General features: G+C 53.1%; 1 protein-coding gene across 2 annotated transcripts in view; it reads right to left on the reverse strand.

The window, feature by feature from the left end:
- Window positions 1-23,413, reverse strand: part of ASS1 (argininosuccinate synthase 1) — a 74,161-nt gene that overhangs the window by 26,136 nt on the left and 24,612 nt on the right. For both annotated transcript variants that reach the window (XM_067541962.1, XM_067541963.1), the window contains exons 9-13: window positions 18,250-18,320; window positions 17,330-17,360; window positions 10,389-10,479; window positions 7,592-7,676; window positions 3,654-3,718 (exon numbers count right to left, since the gene is read on the reverse strand). In XM_067541962.1, coding sequence (XP_067398063.1) covers window positions 3,654-3,718; window positions 7,592-7,676; window positions 10,389-10,479; window positions 17,330-17,360; window positions 18,250-18,320 — 343 coding nt within the window. The remainder of the gene's footprint in view (window positions 1-3,653; window positions 3,719-7,591; window positions 7,677-10,388; window positions 10,480-17,329; window positions 17,361-18,249; window positions 18,321-23,413) is intronic.

Genomic DNA, 23,413 nt, shown 5'->3' on the forward strand with positions numbered 1-23,413 from the left:
GGTTAGTAAGCTCTTTGGGGCAGGGACTGTCATTTACTAGGTATCCGTACAGCGCCTGACATTGCAGGGTCCTGAGCCTAGCTCACAGCAAGGAGGATCCCACGGCTGGGGGCGAGGGGATGAAGGAGGAGAGGTCTGAACAGCTACACTTGGCCACGCCCTTTCCAAGCAGGTCTGGGGCCAAGCGACTACGTTCCCCCCGCACGGGAAATCCCTACAAAGCTCTTGGCCATTCCAAGCTGGGGTGGGGCATGGCCCAGGCCTCCCTCCGTTCTCAATGTGCCATCAGCATTCTGGGGCAAAGGACCCTGTCATGCTGCGACGCCAACAGTGGGCTGCCCCGGTGGGGCCAGGCCAGTAGACGAAGAAGCCTGAAGGCACAGCTACGCTGCAGGCAGCTGGAGGGACAATTCCCAGCACACGGCGACAGAGGTGCACGAGCCTGGAGCGAGCGGGCGAGCTAACAAGAGCAGCGACGGAGCAAGTGGTGGGGAGAACTAGCCTCCCTGTATATGGCGCTAGGGGCTTCGACAGGCCTGTATTCAGGCAAGGAGGAAATAAAACGCCCGGCTCTTTTGGCAGCGGCCCCTCCCTTCCCGCTTCCTCCCCACCGATTTCATTTACTGCACTAATTAGCCCCCCTTCAGAGTTAAACAGATAATTTGGTAACGAGGACACACGAAAAGAGGCAGGCGGCAGGAAAACGACTCCCATTTGCAGCCTCCCCACTCGGGCCATGACAGTGCGGTGCTGGCTCGGCCCATTGTCGCCGGGAGCCGTGCTGCAAGCACAGTGGGTGGAGCACCTATTAATTAGCCATCATCCTCCCACTAAAACAAATGCAGCCACATCTGGTTAATAGGGCTTACCAGGCGGGTGCCGAGGTTCCCTGCTCGCCCTCCTCTCGTTAGCCCTTAACGACTTTCAGTTAGGGGCTTTGTAAAAATCAATGCAACTGAATTTTTCCTTTCCCACCTGCCTCCTCTGCTCGTCGGGTGTGGACATTAGCATTTCCCCAGCAATGTCTCCCCATTCCACCTCCACTTAATATAAGGGGCAGCTATGGCATGGCTGATGGGGGAGAAAGGTAAGCCTTCTGGTTACAGCACTGGCCTGCAGGCTCAAAGATCTGGGTTCAGTTCTCATCTCTGTCACCGACTTCCTTGGGGAGTCATTTAACCTCTTTGGGGCTCTGCTCCCCATCTGCAAAATGGGAATAATGATCCTTCCTTTCTCCCCTGCTTGGTCTTGTCCAGAGGAGGAGACAGCACCTAGCACAAGGGGGCTACTGCAACACAGCTAATGAAACTTACCCCATTTCCACCAGCACCTTTCACTGGTATAAGGAAACCATTCCCCCGCTGCAATCGGGTGGCCAGGCAATCAATTCACCGTCTCCTGCCAGCTCATTGTCTGAGGAGCGAACTTGGCACAGAGCAGAACAACAACAACAAGCCAGCCCAAAGTCTTCAGTCCCCGCCCTCATGCTCCAGCCCAGGGGGACCTGCAGGCTCTGGTGGGCAGCTGGAGAAATGGACACATCCAGCTTTGAAGTAAGTGGTGGAAAAAGAACAGCCAAGCATGGGTCTGGGGGAGGAATTCCACAATGCTGCCCATGCTGGCCTCATCTTTAGTGGAGCTATGGCCACCAGCACGCAATTCTCCACTTGAGCGCCAGGTGCGCCGTCCACACAGCAAGGCCCCGCATCCTGCAAACAAAACCACGTGCCCATGTGGCGCCCCAATGAAGTTATGAGGCTTTGCCCAGGCATAGGAGTCCAGCCATGTCCCTCTTTGCTGAACCAAGGTCTAAACCAGCAGCAAGCTAATCCACTTGGATCAGGAAGGAGACATGACTGTGGAGACCCGTAGCCCCCATGGCCCACTTGCCCCTACCTATTCGAAGAGGAGGGCAGTTGCTTTCTGCAAAAATAAGGTGCAGCCCTGTGGTGAAATCCTAGCTCCACTGAACCCAATGGGAGCTTTGCCATGGGCATCACCGGAGGCAGGATTTCACCCCCCGCGTGGACAGCAAGCTACCAGCATGGCTCTCGTTTGGGCACACGCTGGAATTATTGAATGCTGCAAGGGTCACTGGAGCACGTCATAAAAAATAAATAAAGATCTTGACAAATTACTGAGTGTCTTGCAAAATCACACACAAAGCTTTAGAGGGCTGGTCGGGTTTTTTTTTTAAAATTAAACTGTGCTAACTAAAAATCAAACCTTTTGCTGCAGAACTTGCCAACATACTTGTAAATAGTTCCATCCTTTCTTGATCTGAAGAGGAAGCCTGAAGTGGGCTGTATTTTGCTGTGAAATGCTATCATAATATTTGCTCCTGCCTTGCCACATAGAGCAGGTTCAAATAAAGGGAGCGCATAAATAGACATTAATGAGAGTTAAAACAAAAGGGTGAAGAATGAAATGGAGACGCTAACTAGCTGTATTGTTATTCAGCGCTGAAGGAGGCAGCTCTTGCCCCCCCCCCGAGATTTTCCAATTAGGCTGTTTCTCACAGATGAATGACAGCCCCAAGAGTTCAAGAGTCAGGCCTTCAAAAATAAACAAACATCGAGATTGGTTTACAAATCATGAGATTTTAAAAACATTTTGGGCTTTTTTTATTTGCCTTCTGAGTTATGAACCTTTAGGGGTCATGGATCCAAGCTTTTCCCTGCAATCTTTAGGGCTAGAAATGCACAATTTTCCAGGAAAGCCAAAATTCTAACATAATCAGCTGACTCCAGGAGCTGGGGCTTGGACAACACTAAATATTGTGAGAACCTTGTGACAAAATCATAAGAGTTGGCAACACTGCCCCCCCCAACTAAACCTGGACATTTTCCCACTGGTAACAAATAATGGCAAGTGGTTTTGCTGTTTCCCCTTTTGGTTTGTTTAGTTCGAGATACTAGCAGGAAGTTCCTTGTAGTTTGCAACATTCTTCACAGAAGAGGAACATTACCAGTTCTTAAACATGGCAAATTTGATTCTAGACTCAGATGTTCACAGGAAAAGAAAGGGAGATTTTAGAGAAGTTGTGGGATTTTTTTGTGGGGTGGGAGGGGAGGTGCGTTTGGTTATTATTATTAATTGCGTTGCAGTAACACTTCGAAACTCCAATCAGGGATCTCTCTCTCTCTCTCTCTCTCTCACACACACACACACACACACACACACACACACACACACACACACACACACACACACACACACACACACACACACACACACACACACACACACACACACACACACACACACACACACACACACACAGCAGAGCAGCCCCCAAATGAGGACAGAAATAGGGCCCCTTACCCATTGACAATAGTTACTGTTAAGAGAGGCTGCTGGTTCGATAGCAAAGGCAATGCTTGCTGACCAGATGCTCACCTACACTGGGGAGGGAGGTTGCACAAGCACTCTTCTAGTGTGGAATCCTGGCTCCGTTGACTCAATAACAAAAATCCCTTTCACTTTAACTACTGGGGCCAGGATTTCACCCCTAATGGATTCATAGGCCTGGATCCAGCACTCTGCCCAAGCACTGCGGAGTAGCAGACAGCAGCCTGCTCTTTTGTGAGAGTGAGTCATCAGAGCCGCCTGGGGCTGGGGCGGGAGGGAGCTGCACAGGGAGTTGCTCTCACCTCTGGACTTCATGCCAATGAATCGATTCTCCACAATGTCAATGCGCCCCACGCCGTGCTTGCCTCTGTGGAGAGAAAGGAGAGAGACGGGACAGGTGTCACAAATTGCCAGGGGGCGTACAGCCGCTGGAGGCAGCTGAGCTGCTCAGTGAAAGGAGCTCACGGGATGCCAACCAGGTGGAGTCAGCCCTTTCTAGTGCTCTGCTCAATCTGACCCTCACTGAGGTCACTGGGATCCATTGGCTTTACGGGAAGCTCTGGCCAGGGTTTTATGCCGTGGCCAGCAGTGTGATACCAGAGCACCTCAGATCTGGCCTGGGGGATGGGAGGAAGCAGTAGATGGGATATATTTTAGTCAGGCTTTTGACACAGCCCCACATGACATTCTTATAAGCACATTGGGAAATGTGGTCTAGATTAAAATGACTAAGGTGGCTGAAAGACTGTACTCAAAGAGTAGTTATCAGTGGTTTGCTAACAAACCGGGAAGCTGTGTATAGCTGGCTTCCGCAGGGGTCAATCCTGGGGCTGGTACTGTTCAATATTTTCATTGATGACTTGACTAACGTACAACATTTGCAGATGACACCAAGCTACGAGGTCTTATAAGCACTTTGAGGGTAGGATTAGAATTCAAAACAACCTTGGCAAAGGGGAGCATTGGTCTGAAATCAACAAGATGAAATTCAATAAAAGACAAGTGCAAAGTACTACACCCCGGATGGAAAAAATCAAATGAAGAACTACAAAATGGGGAATAAGTGGCTAGGCGGCAGTACTGCTGAAAAGCATCTGGGGGTCATAGTGGATCACAGATTGAATACAAGTCAACGGTGTGATGCCACGGAGAAAACAATCTAATATTATTCCAGGGCGTGTTAACAGGAGCGTCGTGTGTAAGACACGGGAGGTAACTGTCAGACTTTTCTTGGCAGTGGGGGCGTCTCAGCTGGAGTGCTGTGTCCAGTTCCGGGCGCCGCACTTCAGGAAAGATGTAGATAAATTGGAGGCCAGAGGAGAGCAACAAACATGACAGAAGATTTAGAAAATCGGACCTATGAGGAAAGGTTAAAAAAACTGGACATGTGTCATCTTGAGAAAAGATGACTGAGGGGGAATCTGATAAACAGTCTTTAAATACGTTAAGGGCTGTTATAAAGAGGACGGTGATCCATTTTGTTCTCCATGTCCACTGAAGAGAGGACAAGAAGTCATGGGCTTAATCTGTAGCAAGGGAGATTTAAGCAAGATATTAGGAAAAACTGGATAACTATAAGGATAGTTCGTCTCTGCAACAGGCTTCCAAGGGAGGTTGTGGAATCCCCGTCACTGGAGGTTTTTAAGAACAAGTCAGAGACATGCTGGCCTGGGGTGGTCTCAGTTTACTCGGTCCTGCCTCAGCACAGGGGGCTGGACAATGACGACCGCTTGAGATCCCTTCTAGCCCGACATCTCTAGGATTCCAAGGGAGAGTTTCCAGATTAGGCCCAGCACGTGGACTGCAGCCAGCGGCCTGTACCAGGGCTGCTTAGCCCAGGCCAGGACTCAGGCAGACTCCATGTGGAGACGTTAGGTAACACAGACTGCGTTAGTCAGCCTGGGTGCTAGAGGGCCCGAGAGAACCACCACGTCCGTCTGTCCAGCAGCGTCAACAAAGACTCCCCTTTGTAACCAATACCGCCCAGTCCAGTTTCTTCTCTGCCATGATGAGGAAATTACAACTCCCATCTTTAAATTCATGGGATGGTCCCGATTTCCGCAGCCTCCCTCCAGGCCCTGAGAGCTTGGCTTGGACGTCCCTGCGCGGCTCCATGCCACCCCACAGCGTCACGAGGCGTGGGCGACTCGGGGGAGTGGCCGAGGCAGAGGTGAGGAGAACGGGTAACGGCATTTCTCTCCTCTCCCTGCCCCACAGAGTGGGATGAGGGTGGTGCCCAGCGCCACCACAGACATACAGGGGCCCAGATCCTCGAAGTGTTCAGGCACCGGGGCGTTTGGCACCTGAATACCTTTGAGGTTCTGGCCGTGGAGCGAGCGTGCACTGACGCCTTCAGACAGGCTCTGTCAGCAGTCATGCCGCCTCACAGTGGGCTGGGGGCAGCTGGAATATGATGCATTATCAGGAGTCCTCCTCCCAGGCCACTAAAACTATCCCTCTGCCGCTTGGACAGAGAAGGGAATGTGCAAGCCCCCCCACGTCCCCGCCGCCTCTCTGCAGCCCGGCCTCGTTGCCAATGCAAATCCTCCTTTCATCTCCTCGCTTACCCCTTGGGCAGGGGAGCGCTCCCAGGAGATCCCCAAGCAGACGTGGCACAGCATGCCACGAGACAAATACCCGGGTGAGCGAAGGGAGAGAGGGAGCCGCTGCTGCTGCAGCTGCATTCGCCCTTGGCGGAGTCATTTTAAAACCACTTAATTAACATTTAAAAAGAGAACTACATGGAAAAGTTCATTCCCATTCAGCTGCAGGGGGATAAAGGCAGGGGCACAAAGGGGGAGTCTGTGTGGCACTTGGCAGAGGGACGGATGAATGGTTCTCCCGGGGCCTGCCTACTCCTGAGCCAAAGACGGGCCCGCAGCCCTTTCGGACACGCTGGAACACAGAGCCATGTGGAAGGTACCAGGAGGAAGGGGCATGGGGCCATTTTCAAGCTGTACATGAAAGCATCCTGGCACTAGAGGTGGAACGCGGTCCTGTTCTCCCTCGCTGGAAGAATGGGTCTGTGTCTCGGGGACTTGATGGTGGGGAGGGAATCCCGTCACAGTACTGGGTCTGAGCAGAAAATCCCAAGCACCTGCTTCCCAACGTGGGGAGGGAGACAGAAAAGAGACAGGGAAGGCACCTAAGGCCTTGTCTACACTAGCACTTATGCTGGCAAAAAACTTTTGTCACTCATGGGTGTGAAAAAAAAACACACCCCTGAGCGACAAACGTTTTGCCGGCACACGTGCTTGTGTGGCCAGTGCTGTGTCGGCAGGACAGCATCTCCCACCAACATAGCTACCGCTGCTCGTTCAGGTGATTTTATTATGCCGGCGGGAGAGCTCTCTCCCCTCGACATCCTGCGGCTACACAAGCGTTCTTATGGTGGCCCAGCGGTACTGATACAGCTGTGCGGCTGTAAGTTTTTAAGCGTAATTAGCCCTAAATTACCAAATCTTCTGTTTCTAGTAGCCCTGTAAAAGGAGAATTACCCCGACCCAGTGAGAGATGAGGACAGGGATGGACTGAAGGGAAGGGAGGGTTCTATCTGAAAAACAGATGGGTGGGGAGGGATGTTTACACAGTAGATATGAGTGGGGTGCTGAGCACCTGGCATATGAGAAGTGAGGAGTCAGTCCAGCTCGAGGGCAGGTACTTGGCCAGAGGCCGCTGGGGCAATGGTACCTTTAGGGGGGGCAACCTAGACCACAGGGACTGATGGCTCAGTGTAGCCACAATTACTAGAAAACCAGTTCTTCCCAGTCAAAATAGACACCAAGAGAACAGAGCATTACCACGGGAGAGAGGACTCCGGGTTCTCTGCGCAGCTGGGCCTCTGGTTCCCAGCACAGCCCGGAGTCAGTGGCACACCTGGGGCTAAAACTGCTGGTCGTGTTCCCTAACCACTAGGCCATATTTCCTTCCCAGGGAACTTATAGTAACTCTGCTCTTTGAATAAAGAGTCATAACTAAGAAGGGCCCACGACTGCCCTGCCAACGTGGGCACTGGCTGTCATTTGCTGGACCGCTACACTCCGCATCTCATTATCCATCTTTGTTACATGGTGCGTGGGGACCGGCAGTGGCGCTGTAGCCGCCTTGCCCAGATCCGGGCACCTGCAGGTGTGTGTGCGTGTATGCTCGCACAGCCCTCGGAGCGTGTGCACGCATGGCAACGGGGACTCTTTCCCGAAGACGAGCGTGCAGGAGATGGGCACGAGCGTACAAGACTTACGCAATTTCATTCAGGTAAACAAACAGCTCCAGGGACGACTGGTGAGTTGCCCCATCCTGGATGTTTCTGACCTTCACCGGGACACCTGCAGAGCAAGAGAGAGATGCAAAGAGGGGCGTGGGTGGGAGAGGGAGCTGGATCAGCTTTTTAACATCAAGAACACCTCTTAACATCACCCGGAGTACGCTAAATAGATGTGACAGATATGAACCCTAAATAACGTCTTAAAAAGGCACGTCCAAGCTGCCGCGCTTGTCGGGAAAAACCCTCAGGAGAAAAGAGAAATAAATAAAAAAAGGCCATAAAAATGGCCCCCCTCCCCTCCTCTCTCTTTTTTTTAGGGCTGTGAAATTGCAACCAGGCCCTTCACTAATTGAATTTCACGCTCCGCTATTGTCTTATGTCACAGCACCTTCTGTCCCACCAGCCGCCAAGGCAGGGCCTGACAAACGACCCAACAGCCAGAGAAGGGGGTTGTGTGTGTGTGCGGGGGGGGGGAGGGAGGGTGTGACGGAGGTGTGTGCGCCACACACACACACACACACACACACACACACACACACACACACACACACACACACACACACACACACACACACACACACACACACACACACACACAGTTCTTTGGCTTGTGGGTCGTTTGTCAGGCCCTGCCTCAGCGTGCATGCAGCCTCTGTAGTGTCTGTTCTGCGGACAAACGCAACACATGCTTCCAGTTATCCGCCTGACAAGCCAGTGAAAGGGAGCCCATCTCGGGCCAGTCCCTGGCAGGCTGCGGCCAGAGCCGAGGGCTCCATGAATTAATTATTACACTTTTTTTAAGACACTGGGTTGGGTGGGGGGGGACGAGGGGGGCCGGCTCTGAATAGAAAGAGGCATTTTCTTTAGCAGTGTGAAATGAGCAATAAATGTATTAGGAAGCTGACAAGGGGGCTGCGGGGCCCACAAAGAAAAGCTGTTGAGTGTTGGAAGCTAATCTCCCCTCCATCTGCCCGTCTCATTACCATTTAGCGCACTATCACTTGCCAATCAGGGCTCAATGGCTCCCTTTCTAGTCTTTATTACGGAGGCGCCCGCGAGAGCCACTGTGGAGCGAAGGGCCCTGTCAGCTTCCCCATTCTAAACCCCCTATTTTCCAGGGGTTTATAAACTCGGTTGTAAATTGCTATTAAATGTAAGTCTCGCCAATAATGAACCTTAAGCCCCTTCTCACCAGAGCCCCCTCCTGCTCACCCCCTTTCCTTGCCCCTTCTCTTTCTATTATCGTCTTTCGCCAGGGTATTGGACGCAGTCCACCCGACGGAGAGTCGACATTGTCAGGCCCGTTGTTGGAGAAAGCTGCTTATCTTTTAAAATAGTTAATAATTAGATTAAAACTTCAAATAAATTAACTAGCGGGTGAATGGGGAGTTGCGGGGGGGGAAGAGAGGGGACTGCAAGGGAGGGATTCTTAACGCTTGGGGAGGATCATTAAAATGGAGCAGGGCTCTCCGGCCTGTCTGCAGTGGGGCTGTGCTCAGACACGCTGGCCCGAGAAGGGTCCCTCCCCATCTCCTGGACATGAGATGTTCCCCCGAGTTGCGTGCTCGCCTGGCCTCGTTTTGTGATAAGACTTTGCACCTTCTCTAGCTACCTGCGTTGGAGACTCTCTGAGCAAGGGCTGTGACAGAGCTCACCGTGATCTCCTCATCCCCCCGCCAAATCCTGGAGAGGAGAAGTCACAAGCCTAAAATCCACACGGTGTCTCTGTGCTCCGGGTGTCAGAATGGACGGCTGTCTCAGCCAAGCGTCTGCAGGCTCATTTCCCGGGGCAGAAGAGCACGTATGGGCACCCAGTCCTCTGCATGGGTTCAACACGCCCTCCCCCCCCCCACCCAGGGACGTGTCCCCGACCTCACACCTACGTGCTGCCCCGGCACACAGCAGAGCAGGCAGGCCCTTCTCTGCACTCATGTGCTGGCATGAAGCACTGCAGCAAGACAGTGGCCATTAATAAGGCTGCGAGTCTGTCACGGAGGTCACGGATCCTGCAGCTGCAGCGGCCTGTCGCACCGACTGCCATTGGAGCAGCCCCGTGGCCAGCCGCACCAGTTACTCCAGCCGTGCTCCCAAGGGTGGCCCAGGGGACTGCCGGGGCAGCAGCAGTCCTGGGGATGGCCTCGGGGGCGGTCCTGGAAGCCATCAGAGAGCATCCCCCGGGGATCTCGGAGCAGCGGGGGCCAGTCAGCCCCTGCCACCGGAGCAGGGCCCCCCCACAGCAGCAGCGCCCCGAGGGCAGCTAAGAGTTAGTCAGGGGTATTTACAGTAAAAGTCATGGACGAGTCACGGGCCGTGAATTTTTGCTTATTGCCCGTGATCTGTCCATGACTTTTACTAAAAATACCCATGGCTCAATCTTAGCCTTAGCTGTTAGCACGGAGAGCTGCCCCAAGCCAAGTAAGCCAGGGGAGGAATCCTCTGATCAAAAGCAACTATGGCGAGATTGTTGGCCCATCTCACTCCCCAGAAAGGGGCATGAGCAGAAATGCGGGGGGGAGGGGAGGAATCAGTTTGGATTCAGTGCCATAGCTAGGCCTGGAAACTTATGCTCCCATCTAGCTAAAAACAGCCTGGATCCAAATTCCCCTACACCTCCTTGTTCAAAATATCCCACATCCGATGCAAGACAAAAGGCAAAACTCTTGGTCTTGGTGAAGTCCATGGCTAATCCCCACCCAAGGACTTTGGGGGGGACTAAGCTCTGGCCCCAAAAGAGCCAATGGGGAACACAGAACTAGGAACCCACAGCACCTACCCTTCTGGAATTCAATCTCTAGGATGTCTGGAGTATCTGGAGAGGTGGCAGGATCTTTGGTCTTGGTATAGAGGCCGGGGGGTGCCTGGTTCTGAAAGGAAGAGAGAGGAAGGTTGAGAGCTGCTGCTAGCTGGAACTGCGCAAAGGTAGCGCTGGCTGCGCCCAGAAAACACACCGTGAACGTACCGTCTGTGCCCCGGAAATCCCCTGCGTTAACCTCACCCAGACTTCACAGACACCCCCACGTCCTCCCTGTCAGCCCTCTCTCCATCTCCACACCATCTCACCCAGCCCCCACGCAGTTCCCCTCCACTTTGTCTAGCGCTCTGTCCCGCTCTAGGAGGGCTGAGCTACAGCGAGAGAGAGAGAGAGAGAGACCGATGAACCTTCCCCCAGGCTCAGCTGACAGAACCGGGTCCCGTTGCTCAGGCAGGAGTGCCTTAATGCTTTACGAGCCAGAGGTCCCAGGTTTGATCCCTGTGGCCGATGAGTTATGACCCCCTCAGGGTTCCACTTCTCGCCCTGTTCCAGGCCCGCCTCCTACCCAGCTCTAGGCAGTAGTGCTTTCTCAGAGCGGAGTTAAAATGATGACCTCTCCTTGGGATCACACCCCATTCCTCCTCGCGCTATAGCCATCCAGGACTTTGGTGGCTACAAAGAAGATGAGGGAGAAGGCCCATGCAGCTAGCTTGGATGGAACATCCAGATCGCCCCCTACCCAGAGCTCTTCACTTCAATGCCTTCCCGGGGCTTATTTGGATGTAAGTCCAGGCGCGTTCACGGACACCGGCTCAAATGGAGAACCCTGGGTTAGGACAGGCAGTTAATCCTGCCTAGCAAAGCGTCTGGATGTCGTCACAAAGGAGAGAACTGGAGCTTACTAGGGGTCTGGAACAAAGGGCTAGAGAAATCAGACAATTTTTCCCCTCAACTTGATCTCATCTTTTTCTTTGACGCCCCCACAGCTGGAGATGGAATAGCTGCAGAGGAACAAGTCAGGCAGGGAAAAGTGGGACTTTGGCAGGGAGCAAGCGGCAAGGCACACGCTTCCCGCGAGCGCCACAGACGCGGAGAATTGGGGTTTATTCTGCACTGACCGAAAAAACTAATGACTAGACCTGACCCCACCAGGTGCTTCTGCTGCATGTGCTTTTTTATAGTGTCCCCGAGGTTAATATGCCCAGAGGGAAAATAGAGGAACAAAGCAAAAACCCATTTCAAAACACATCAACCTTTATCTATATTTTTTCCAGATTTATAGTAAAGAGGCGTCTTCTCTCTTTTAAAGCGAGGCCAGTGGAAATGGCTGCACACTCACAATTAGTTTCTGGCTCAGAACTTGGGTGACGCCGCTGAATTGCCACATTTGGACGCACGTACCAGGAAGGGGGGGGGGGGGGAAGGACGGCTCTCTGCCTCCTGGAATGTGAATGTAGCTACCTCTTGGAGCAAGCTTTGCAATTTGGTGTCTCCCTCCTGCCCTCCTCCCTTCTCATCCACCCATGAACGACAGCATGCAATGGCCCTGAAATGCTTTCAGGCCACTTGCAAACTCATGTGCCTAGGGGAAGACGCCCCACTAAAAACGGGGCCTGATTTTCCGCGGGGCTGAGCATCCACCGCTCCGACTGGCTTCAGTGGGTGCTCAGAATTTATCAGCTCAGGCGACCGATTGCGGTTCCTAAATATAGATTGAGATGCTTAATTTTAGGCATCCAACTTTGAAAACGTTGCCCTTGAATCCTTCTATGCCCAGTCTTGCTACCACTTCCTAACGCTGCTTTTCCTGTTATACCCAAGGGGAGGTTTTCCTCGGGCTCTTGTACTGCCCACTCCAGACAGCCCTCCAAGTACTTCCATCTCTGGGGTAGCTGGGCTCATTTGATGTCTGAAATTCCAGGCCTCCTGGAGAATCATTCCATTTACATTCCCTTCCCCCCGCCAGGAGTTTGATTTTTTTATTTTATTAGACTAACGAAGTCTTTGGTGATAACCTCCACTTGTGATGACGGACACATTCCCTTTTAAAGCATCCAGCTGTCTGAATGAGAGCCCCCTGCATTAGGGAAATGGCAATGGCCTCCTCTGAACATCTCTTTTTTAGTTGTTTTAAATGCGACTTAGGCATATAACTGTCAGGGTTGTAGAGATTGGTAGGTACATATCAACCCTCAGAGTCTCCTATCACCATCCCTCTGAGAATGTCAGCATGGCTCACAAACGGCAAACTATTTAAGCCCCTGTGAGGTAGGGGAGTATTATTTTACAAATGGGGAAACTGAGGCACGGAGAGGAAAGTGGTTTGCCAGAGGAAGTCTGGCAAATCAGAGGCAAAGACAGGAACAAAACGCAAGTGTCCTGATTCCCAGCCCCAATGCTTTCACCCCCAGATCATCCTTCCTACAGGCTCTGTCCAGCCAGGCTCCGGGCACCACTTCAATGGGAATTGAGGATGCTCAGTGCACTGCAGGAACAAATCCTTAGAAGGTGTTTTAGGCTTTGATTGGGATATGGGGAGGATAAGGAGGAACCGGGCTTTTTAAAATAAACTTTTCTCCCCTTTTTACTTTTCTCTCCCTCTTTCAGTGTGGGGAAAACAGGGGGGGGGAAGGAGTTTAAAAAAAAGAGAGGAGTTGGAAAAAACCCCAAACAAATCCAGCTCTTATTTGTTTTGGGAAAATGAAACATTTCAATGTGAAATAAAAATTTGTTTTGTTTTGAGGTTTTCCACCTAAAGTTTTTGAGGGAAAAAATGAACTTTTTTTTACATAAATTTTCATTCTATTCCTCTCCTTTTTTTTCTTTAAATGAGAAAAGATTGCAACCAGCCCCAGTTTATTTTCCTGTTTTCACGACATTCTCAATTCACTTCAGGTCCCTGCACGTCTCTCTCTAACCCCATAAAGCAAAGCAGAAATGTCAGAGGGACACAGACAAGTTTTGTCCCTCTTTCTCGAGTTCTGTCTGAAGCTTTCCTCCTACCTCCTACCCCTCCGTGTGCTGCCACAAAAGGCTACCTCATGAAACTCAACTCTTGCCACGTCCATGCCAATCGAGATGACAAAGTTCTGCCTGGAGTTTCCACAGACGGGACGTGCGACTGGCAGCCTGCCCTTTCAGATGGCACACAGAGTCCCCGAGAGAACCACGTGAAGGGGAATAGGCTCAGAGCTGCTCATCTCATATGCATCAGTTTGTCTATGCAGCCACATTTCCCCCCCTGTAACGATCGTGGCTTCTTTACCCCAGCTGCGCTGCACAATCTACTTGCACTGGGGCTACCCTAGACGGTCACTGGTATCGGGGGCAGAGGAATGCAGGATTTCCCCAACACAACATGGTATACGTATGTGGGTAAGTTTCCCCAGATAGACAAGCCCTCAGCCACGCAGCTCCCACCTCCGTCTTACAGAGCAGTCTCAAGGGACAGCCAAGGAGCCACCTGATGACTTTGGCATCCCCAGACACAGAAGCCAGATGCTCAACTGGTTTAAAACTGGCAGAGATCCACTGAAGTCAGTGGCACTTTGCCGATCCACACTAGCTGAAGATCTGGCACCTGTATTAATACGCACACATAGTAACCATCCTCCCGAGGAACAGACATTGCATTCTCTTCAAAACAAGACAGAGAGCAATGCAGTTATTTTTTAAAGAATATATATTTTACCAAAAAACGGTCTAGGATTTTCATGCCTTTTTTTCTTTATTTAAACAACACATATATGTGCGCACACACACACATACACACAAATTACACGGGCTGCAGATTTCAATTTTACATCATCTGGCCTTTTCTAGCCCTAATCATACTTATTAACTAGACAAACTCATTCAAGATGATGAAAAACTTTGAGTTCAAAAGGAAAGACAGGAGAGGGAGGGAGAAGAAAAGTATTAAAATCTCTTTACTAAACATTGGAAGTCAAAGTCAGATAGTTTCCAATTTTCTAAGCCAACGATGAAAACCCCTATTAAATAAAATAACTAAATAGAAATAAAAGTGACATTTGGCTTGCATTCCATCATTACAGTGCACGTCTGCCTTCTTTTTATTCTCTCTCCTAAAAGCACAGTTCAAATGACAAATAGTTTGTTGCAGTGTATCAATGCCTTCTATTTATCCATCCCCGCAGGGGGGCTAGTCCTGCAATGTCATCTTTAAAGGGAAGGGGGGAGGGAAGAGGGAGAGAGAGAAAGGAAGAGTGTGTGTATGAAAGAGGGGGGAGAAAGCAGCAAGAAAAACGGGGCAAGAAGAGAAGAAATTGGAAGCAAATGGTCCATGAACTAACCCATGATGTAGAGCTATCGATGCCGCAAATGGTTTATTCATCCAGCTGATATTGTTGCGCCCGGGACTGAATGAACTCTTTCAGAGTGCCATATGAAGTTAAAGCAAGTAAATTTCTATCTTTCTCCGCATTAGCTGCCTCATTGCCCTTCAATCGGGCCTCACAGAGGCAGAAAATAGCTCAACCATCTGCTTTCAAATCCCTCCGTTTGGCAGGTCTGAGGGGTTTCGGGGGGGGGGGGGGGAGTTTGCAGCGGTTTGGCACCCCTCTTTTCTTCTAAGGCCTTCTCCACAGTGATTAGCTAGTCGCCCTAGACCCTAGGTTTTCTTCCTGAGCTAAGGAAGCGAGCTGGAGCGGAGGGAGGCCGGTAAAGTCACTGCCGCTTTCTAAAGGGGAAGAGACGGTGTTAAAGTTTAATCCCTTACAAGTGTCTCCCCATGAATTCCATTGCTGGAAATGGCTGGCCCCCAAGAGGCTAAAGGGGACCCAGGAAAGGGTTCAGATGGAAAGGTAAGTGCCTTTATTCCCTGACTGTGCTCAACTGGGAAACCAAATTTTCTAATGGAGCTTTGGGTCACAAGTGACACGAGTGGGCTGGCCTCAGGCTGGTCCCGTGTGGATAGTCGTGCTGGTCTCAGCCTCCAGGCCAGAGAAGGGGACGGAGGCACAGTGACAGTCACCAAGGCCCAGGACTGGGGAGCTGCAGGCCAGGAGCGAGAGGCACTGGCAGAGGTGGGAGGGAAGGGTCCAGAGACTGGAATAGCAGGACTTGCTACAGGTCAGGATGGGGGGCGCACTGGCAAAGCTGTGGGGAGGGGAAGCTTGCCCATAGCTGGCCCACACACACTCAGTGGCCAGAGTCTCAGTCCTTTCCTCTCAGACTAAAGGCATTAAAAAAAAAAAAAAGTCTTCATACCGCCCCAGACCACTCCTAAGGGAGAGTGGAGAGCTCGAAAAGGAACTGGGGCCATCTCACCCTAGGGAACAAGACAGCGAGGGACACTGGACGGAGAGCCCCAGGGAGCGAGGCCCTCCGTTTATCCCCCGAGAACAGGTACAGCGCAGGCAGTAGCAGGGCAAACTTCCCAACAGTGCCTCAGGGCCTGGACCGACCCCATCTAGGGGCAAAAGGGGACTTCAGTCCCCTGGGTCCACTCAGGCCTGGGTCCAAGTCTGCTAACACCGAGGCTTCTAAGTGGCCCTGAGGCAGTGGTTTCTGTGACAGGCACACCAGCCTGCTGGAAGCTAGACCCAGACCCCGCAAGCTCATCTCACACAGGCCCCTGCACAGGTGTATCCCGTGGGAACCACCACGACAGTCCTGGGCTGAAGCCCACAACCTAGAGGCAAAAGGCTCCAGATCACAGCAGCTGCCAGCCCTGAGCCCACCCAGCCCTGTCACCTTCTCTCAACCGGCAAAAGAATCCGGAGGGGAATGTTCTACCCACCCGCCCCACGCTGCATCCACCCGGTCCCCAGCTGGCTGGAACGCAAAGCCCAGCCCGGAGGTCTGGGTAGCAGCATGGGAGGCGAATGGCTGGCGACAGGGAGAGGGGAGTCTAGGCTCCAGGCTTCTTCGGATGGAAGAACCACGCAGGGACTTTCCATCCTGGATGGGGGTTTCCTCCTGAAGATTGTTCTACAGCCTCCAGCCACCCATGACCCCACCCCAGGAGCTAAACTTCCAGCCATTGCCCTGCTCTGTTCCCCCGTCCCTTCCGACGGCCCACCTCCGCTCCATTCCCACCCAGCAGGACTTGTTTGCAGTTTTCCCTCTTCCACATACACGTCCCTCGCTCTCAGCCCCACAGGGGGCCCACTGCACAAGCTGCGTCTAACATCTCCCCCCGTCACACAGCACCTGGCTGCTCCCCGTCCCCCCAACTCCCAGCATGCAAAGCCAGGTCCACAAACTGTAACCGTATCGGAGGAGAGCCCATTTCCTGCCTCTGCAGGGCACTCCCAGCCAGGTCTCTCTCGGGCTGATTCGCAGCTGGACAGGTCCAGGCAGCAGCTGCCCAAGGCAATCTGAACCACAGGAAGGTACCAACACAATATCTCCACACAAACAGACTTTATATTCCAGCTACAGAGCTCCCTCCTCCTCCCCTGGAGAGGAATCCCTCCAGGGGGCTCTTAACCCTTCCCTTCACAACAGAGACAAGCAGGCAAAAGGCATGCCCGGCTATGGAACTGACCACGGTGGAGAGGACGTGGCACATGGGCAGGGGAATGACCAAAAATGCTTCATCCGTCAGTGGTTGCATCCACCACCCCACCTCCCATCTCTAGCACCAGATGGGGCCAGGCGCTGCACTCTGGAAGCTGGGGTGCATTCAGCAGCCAGCCCCACTCCCTGTTCTCTCACTCAAGTGCCTCATCTGGCTAATTGCTTCTTCATTGTTTCCCAATGACATTTTCTCCTCTAGTGTCACCCTGAAACGGCTCCTTCCCCTATTCATCCTGGCAGCAATTAACGTACCAGGAGGGGGAAGGCGGAGGGGGGTGAGGGAGTGAATGGCAGGCCCTGGCCTCCCTGCCACACACGGCCTGCCGTGAAATTTCAAATTAGGCTGCAAATACATCAGACGCCCTCGGCCCTAGTCGCTGCCATGTAAGACGAGAGACGTAAAGGAGATGATCGATTACCTTGGGGTTCTCCAGGATCCCGGCCTCGTAGCTTCACGGTGGGGACAGAGAGAGAGAAATTAACAAAATCCACAGAGAGCGCCAAGTTCTGCCCACGCAATCCCAGCAAGCGCTCTCAGTGCAGAACTGGGCCCGTAGGGTTTAGCATAAGAACTGCCAGACTGGATCAGAACTGGGTCCATCTAGTCCAGTATCCTGTCTCCAGAAGTGGCCAGTACCAGCTACTTTAGGGGAAGGTGCAAGAAACCCCCCAGTGGGTAGTCACGGGGTAACCTGCCTCCAGGGAAAGATTCTTACTAAGTCCCCATGACCCTGGTCTCCAGCTGGGACTGAGTGAGACGTGCTCATTCAGGGGGACTGCATGGAGCACGTCTCTCTTAACAGGGTACTGCTAAAGGCCGTGACTAGGGAGGGGGAGGAGGTCACAATGTTACATCAGGGGAGACTTGCAAGGAACAGTCCTACAGAAAACTGCTCAGAAACGAGTGATGGGCACCAGCAGAAGAACCTGGAGAGAGGAACAGCTTCACGGCTGAGAGGCTAGGCGGTGGAGGAGTCTCTCTCCCTCCTGTTGCTGATGCTTATGGAAATCACACGTCTGTCTGTGTCTGTCTGTCTCCAGGCATGGAAGATAAGCAAAGTAACCATGCTGTCTGCTTGGGGAATGGGGCACTGGGAGAGATGCTGAGCCCCACAGAAAAGGGGCTGAAGCTTTCCCAGACCAGCTTTGGGTCAGAACCCAGCACACCGGGGGAAGCCAGCCCTTGTCAGACACCTAAGATGCTGGGCCTGACCCTCCATTGCCCTGCACCCTCGTTCTGCGTTGAAATGACTGCACAAGCCGCAGGGTGACAGAGAATCAGGCCGACCTGCTGATCTCTCCTCACGCACAAGAAGCTCCTCCGTCCTCCCAGGCTCACCTGATGTGCATGAGGTTTTCGTCCATGCTCCATGGGGTCTTGGGAGTGACTGGAACCGGGATGCCATGTTTCTGTGGGAGAGAAGGGAAAACACACTCAGAACTCCAGCTGGGTGAGAAAGCCAGACTGGCTCATGACTAGCCAGGGCTACACTCGTGGGTCACAGCCTGGGTCTGAAAACCCTGTGCATGAGCCAGGGTTGTTGCTACCAGAACAAGGGCAAGATAATGGGGGACCCAGCCTGGCCAATATCCATCTCCCGGCAAAGCAGCTTCCATGAGATCCAAGCTACCGCAGAGACGGAAAGGCAGCGTGAACAGGCACTCACACGCTGCATTCTTGGGGCCACACTCAGAAACGGGGTGGAAATGACGCCTCGGTGAACAGGGCAGAGGGAGGCAGAGCCTGTGTAACTCCCACCCAGAGGGACTGGTAGATCTTGCGAGCAGCGTTACTAATACTAGTGATACAGCGCCATATCCACGCCCGGCCCTTTGCAGAACAGAGCCTTGCCCAGAAGCACTCACAACCCCAGACAGGAGCAGCGCTGCTGGTTAACGGATAGCAACCAGGCTTAGCTGCCCCATCCCTCCACTCAGCCCTAAGGCACCGTCTTTTACCCACAGACGGCAGCCAGGAGAATGGAGATGTCACAGAGTGAAGGGGGACGTCCCCCCTTTGTTCTAAGTCAATGAGGCTGCTCATCCCCTTCCCAAGGGCTCGCTCGCCCACGCGCACAAACCCCAGCTCCTCTCTCATTTGTAAGGAGCAGCGGGACTCAAACCCAGGTCAGCAGCGCCACCGGTCAACGGACACCGCCACCCCACCATCTGCTATCTGCAGCCCACGGGCTCTACAGGAAGTCCCACCTGAGAGATCCTACTGGCGGCCACATTGGAGGCTCCTGATTGCCTCCCCCCCCCATATATGCCCAGTGGGTGTACCAGGAAGCGTCCAGGCAACAACAGAGATCCCCGGTGAGCCGCCATGACTGGGTGCAGCTCCCTGATCTCACACCTCCATCCACCCCCTCTGCTCTCAGCATCCAGTAAGGCGAGGCGCCCGCGCTAACCTTAATCCAACCCGCCTGGCCAAAACCAGCAGTGCCGATGTGCTGGCACGGACCCTGGCCCAGGCTAACAATGCACCGACCAACCCAGGGTCCTTGGTGGCTTGGGCAGCCCACGCTGAAGCCGGCGCAGCTGTGTCTCCACTGCTATTTTTAGCAGTGCTAGCTGCATTAAAACTAGCATGGGTATGGCAATCATCCCCCCACCCCAGCCTGACGGCAGTGCCACAGTCCCATCCCCACTCACCCACCAGTGCCTACCCACCCACTCGCTTCTCCCCTTTACAGCACAGAGATTCTTGCACGGCTGGACTTTTACACCGGGGATTGCAAACCCTGGGATCTGTGCTCAAAGCTCTCCCACTCTTCTGGGACAGCCCTGTCCAGGCACCAGGCTAGTCCTACAAAGCACGGCGCTGGTGGGAGAGGGCCAGAGGGCTTGCACTTCCCCCATCCAGGGGCTAGGTCAAACCCCTGTCCAGACTAAGGTAGCCGTTTGCCACCCTGCGGCCCTGGCCAGGACCAGGGTCTAATCCCAGTTAGTAGGCGTGATTTGTCCTGGACTACGCTGGCCGCTAAATCATGCTCAGCACCACGTCAGCTGACTCGATTGTTTGAATGAGCATAGCTCAGCTGAGTTACAGAGAGCAAAGGGGCCATGAGGGTGGAGTGAGGAAAGGACCCTCGCTCTGACCAGGGACCCTCTCTGGGCCCAGCGCCAGGCTCATGCCCTGACGAGAACAGCAGGTGTCCATCGACAAAACGCCACCCACTTTCCCAGGAGCTACGCTGATCTGCACCTACCCAGGGCCTGGCCTGTGAAGCAGCACGCACGCCTGGTCCAGGCGTCTCTTTCCTCTGCCGGGGAAGTATCACTGCTAATCACACGGCTGAGTTCAGCAGCAGTTAATAGTGTGCCAAGAGGTCGATGAGGCAATGGCCACAGCCGTGTACTTCGGAGTGCGAGTTATCTCACGCTCGCTCTCAAGCATACGTACTCCTGCAACGCCAGACAGACAGACACCCCCCGCGCACACACAGACAAGTCACCACAAACTCTGCAGAGCCCACGTGCATGCACACAGCCCACACTCACAGGTGTTTCCCTGGTACACACATGTACATGGTTGTGTGGGTATGTGCCCCCAACGGTCACCCCCCCCCCCCCCCCCCGACTCAACTGCCCAGGCACAACGCCCAGCTCCTCCCGAGGTCCCCGGCTGGCTCACTGATCGGATGACATCTCAATGGATGGAAGTGCTGTGAACACCAGGGGAACACGCAGGGTGCCGAATTAGCAGGGGAGGCAGCGGGAGATGCAGTTGCCATGCAACAAAAAACCAGGGGGTTCCAGAGGAGCCATGCGGGCTGCTGGAGCCAGGACTGGGCCGGCACGTCCCATCGTCAGCCCGGGTCTCATGGATTTAGAATACGGCCAAAACCGAACTAGTGGGCTACGGTCTGAACCCTGCCGAGTCAAAGGCTGAGGGGCCCAGGCTGGCGCCGAGGAGAAATTCCATCCCCGAACACTCGCTGTGCTGGGCGCTCCGCTTGAAGAGCCTTTTTGTTTATATTTCTGTTCTGTTTCCGAATGCAAGATAAGAACACGGATGAACGGAAGTCCAGGCCGGAGTTTTCAGAGGGGCTCGGCGCACACAGCTGGGGGAAGGCCGGCAACAGACGTCTGGCCAGTTGGGTCTGGCGCACTTCTGAAAATGCGGCCACTGGTTCACTGTCTGACTGCACTACAGGGCCTGGTCCTGCTCCCATTGCAGCCAATGGGACTTTGGCGTCTGATTTCACTGGGAGCAGGCTCTATTGTGCATGCAGAGTTCAATCCCACTTCAGTTGCAGCCCTGCAAATGGGAATCGTATCCCAGTCCTCTGATCAACCCCAACTCTCCCTCCTCTAAGGGGAAAGTAATAAATTAAAGGGGAGGTCAGGAGTGCCGAGGTACAGGGGCTAGTCTACACTTGAAAGTTAATTTGGATCAAAATGGGGTGTGAATTTAAAGATCAACGGCTATTCTAGGATAACTCCATGCATGGAGTTCTTATTCCAGAATACACATGGAGTTGTTCTGGAGCATCTCCAGGTGTAGACAAGCCCACAGAGACCGCATTCCCCCACCTGTCTCCGGAGAAAGGAGGCCTCCTCTGGCCTCTCTGGGAACAAACATACTCGTGCTCCCGAAAGATCCAGAACCCGTAATTCACGTGGCAAACACGTTTCCTGGCTGCCTGGCTCAGAGGAGACGGGCCCAGCCCGGGGGCCAATCTGAGACTCGGGAGCAAACTCCCATGGGGAGTGAGGCCCGTCGCAAGCCTCTCACGCTCCGCTCCCAGTTCCAGGCGCACTTTGACCTGCCTTCTTCAACACACAGGGCAGCGTGCCCATCTCAAAACCAAACCAACACACAAGCTCCACGGCCCACCCAATTCTCCCCCTGGGGGGAAGAGAGCGTGCCATGCGTCAGCTGGTATGTACCACACAACTGGAAGATGCTTTGATACAACGGGGATGAGCGTGATGTGAAACCCTCTATTAAAACCCCTCAAACCCACAGCACCCCAGAGGGAAGCAATGTGCAAACAGACCCTCTTTCTACCAATGGCCAACAAAGCAACGGGTACCCCAGGGCCCTTCCCTTTGTGTCCTCATGCTGTGCAAAGCCACTGCCCAATACGAATGACTGCACCACTGCCAGATGTTAGAGAAACCCCGGAGAGGCCACGCTGGGGCTTTAATGGATGACAGGAGCCAGCTAACTCCTCGCCAGGGGGCTGTATCCGTTCTCTGATCTGGGATTCCCTGGGAGCAGAGAGAAGATTTCCCCAGGGCCACCAGAGCTGGGACGGCCACGTGGTATTGGAGAAGACCAGAAAGGGACAGTGACATTCAGACAGACGGAGAACCTCCCTCCCACCACACACGCCATCCTGAGCCCAGGATCAAATTCAAACGCCGAGGAAATAGCACAACACAGGACACAATTCTCCGTGTGTGTGCGTCTGTCTGTCTATAAACAGGCATGTGTGCACAGGCACATCCCACACCAGGATCTCCAAGGAGACTCTGCCCAGGAACCCTCCTCCCCCAAAGACTCTCCCCTCCGCCCCCCATCTGCAGAGCAGGGTCCAGGAAGCGCAGCGTCCGAGCTCCACAACCAGCAGCCCCACGCCTGCCTGCTGATCCGATCGCTCCATTAGCTTTCAAGAGCTTGTTAGTCAATTAATGCTCCTCTTTGTTTATTCTGAATGGGCTATAATCACCACCAGAGGGGGGCCCTGCGATAATGCACTCTGCTAACAGCTCCCCTCCTCCAGTCCACCCCCCTTGAGCCTGTGCGCACCACAACGTGCATGCGGGCATGCACGTTGTTTCACAACCCCCCCCCCCCCCACACACACACACGCCTCCCTCCAATCTTCCACAAGCATCGCATCCTTTTCCTTCAGACCCTGATTTTAACAGGGACTTGAACGGAAAAATTAATTGGGTTTCCAATTAGAATTAAAAAAACCTCCAAACATTCAGATCTGAAATCGGGACCATTTTCCAATTCCTTGGTTTTATTACCATCTTTATATAAGCCTTGGGCAGCTTAGCCTGGCGTGCTAGAGACCAGGAGCAATTCAGGAGCCCAATTCTGATCTCACACCAGTTTTAGGGAGGTGTCAGACCACTGACTTCAACCAAGTTACTGCCGATTTAGACACAAGCCTGCAGACACACATGCAGGTGCTCAAAGCATGTAAATAGTCGCACTCACTCTAAAACTGGGCCACGTGAGATTGTAACTGAGAGGAGAATAAAGTTCTCTGGGCCACATGCTCAGCTGGTGTAGGTCTGTCTAGCTCCACTAATGGCAAAGATTTAAACTATCAAAAGACTGGGCCCTGCATATTTTTAAAATATCCTTTTCCAGGTTACTAAGCCTCAGATCCTTGACAGAGAAATAATGTAACAGAACTTTCTCCATTGTGAGCCCCAGGCATTAAAAAACTCATGAGATTTTTAAAAATACTTTCATTTGCCTTCTGATTCTTTAGCCTTTAGGGCGTCAAGTTTTCCTCCACAGCCAGGAAGAAAGC

This window comes from Emydura macquarii, unplaced genomic scaffold, assembly GCF_026122565.2.
Source record: "Emydura macquarii macquarii isolate MOO-44397 ecotype Brisbane River unplaced genomic scaffold, CSIRO-AGI_Emac_v2 contig_691, whole genome shotgun sequence".
Taxonomy (NCBI): Eukaryota; Metazoa; Chordata; order Testudines; family Chelidae; genus Emydura; species Emydura macquarii.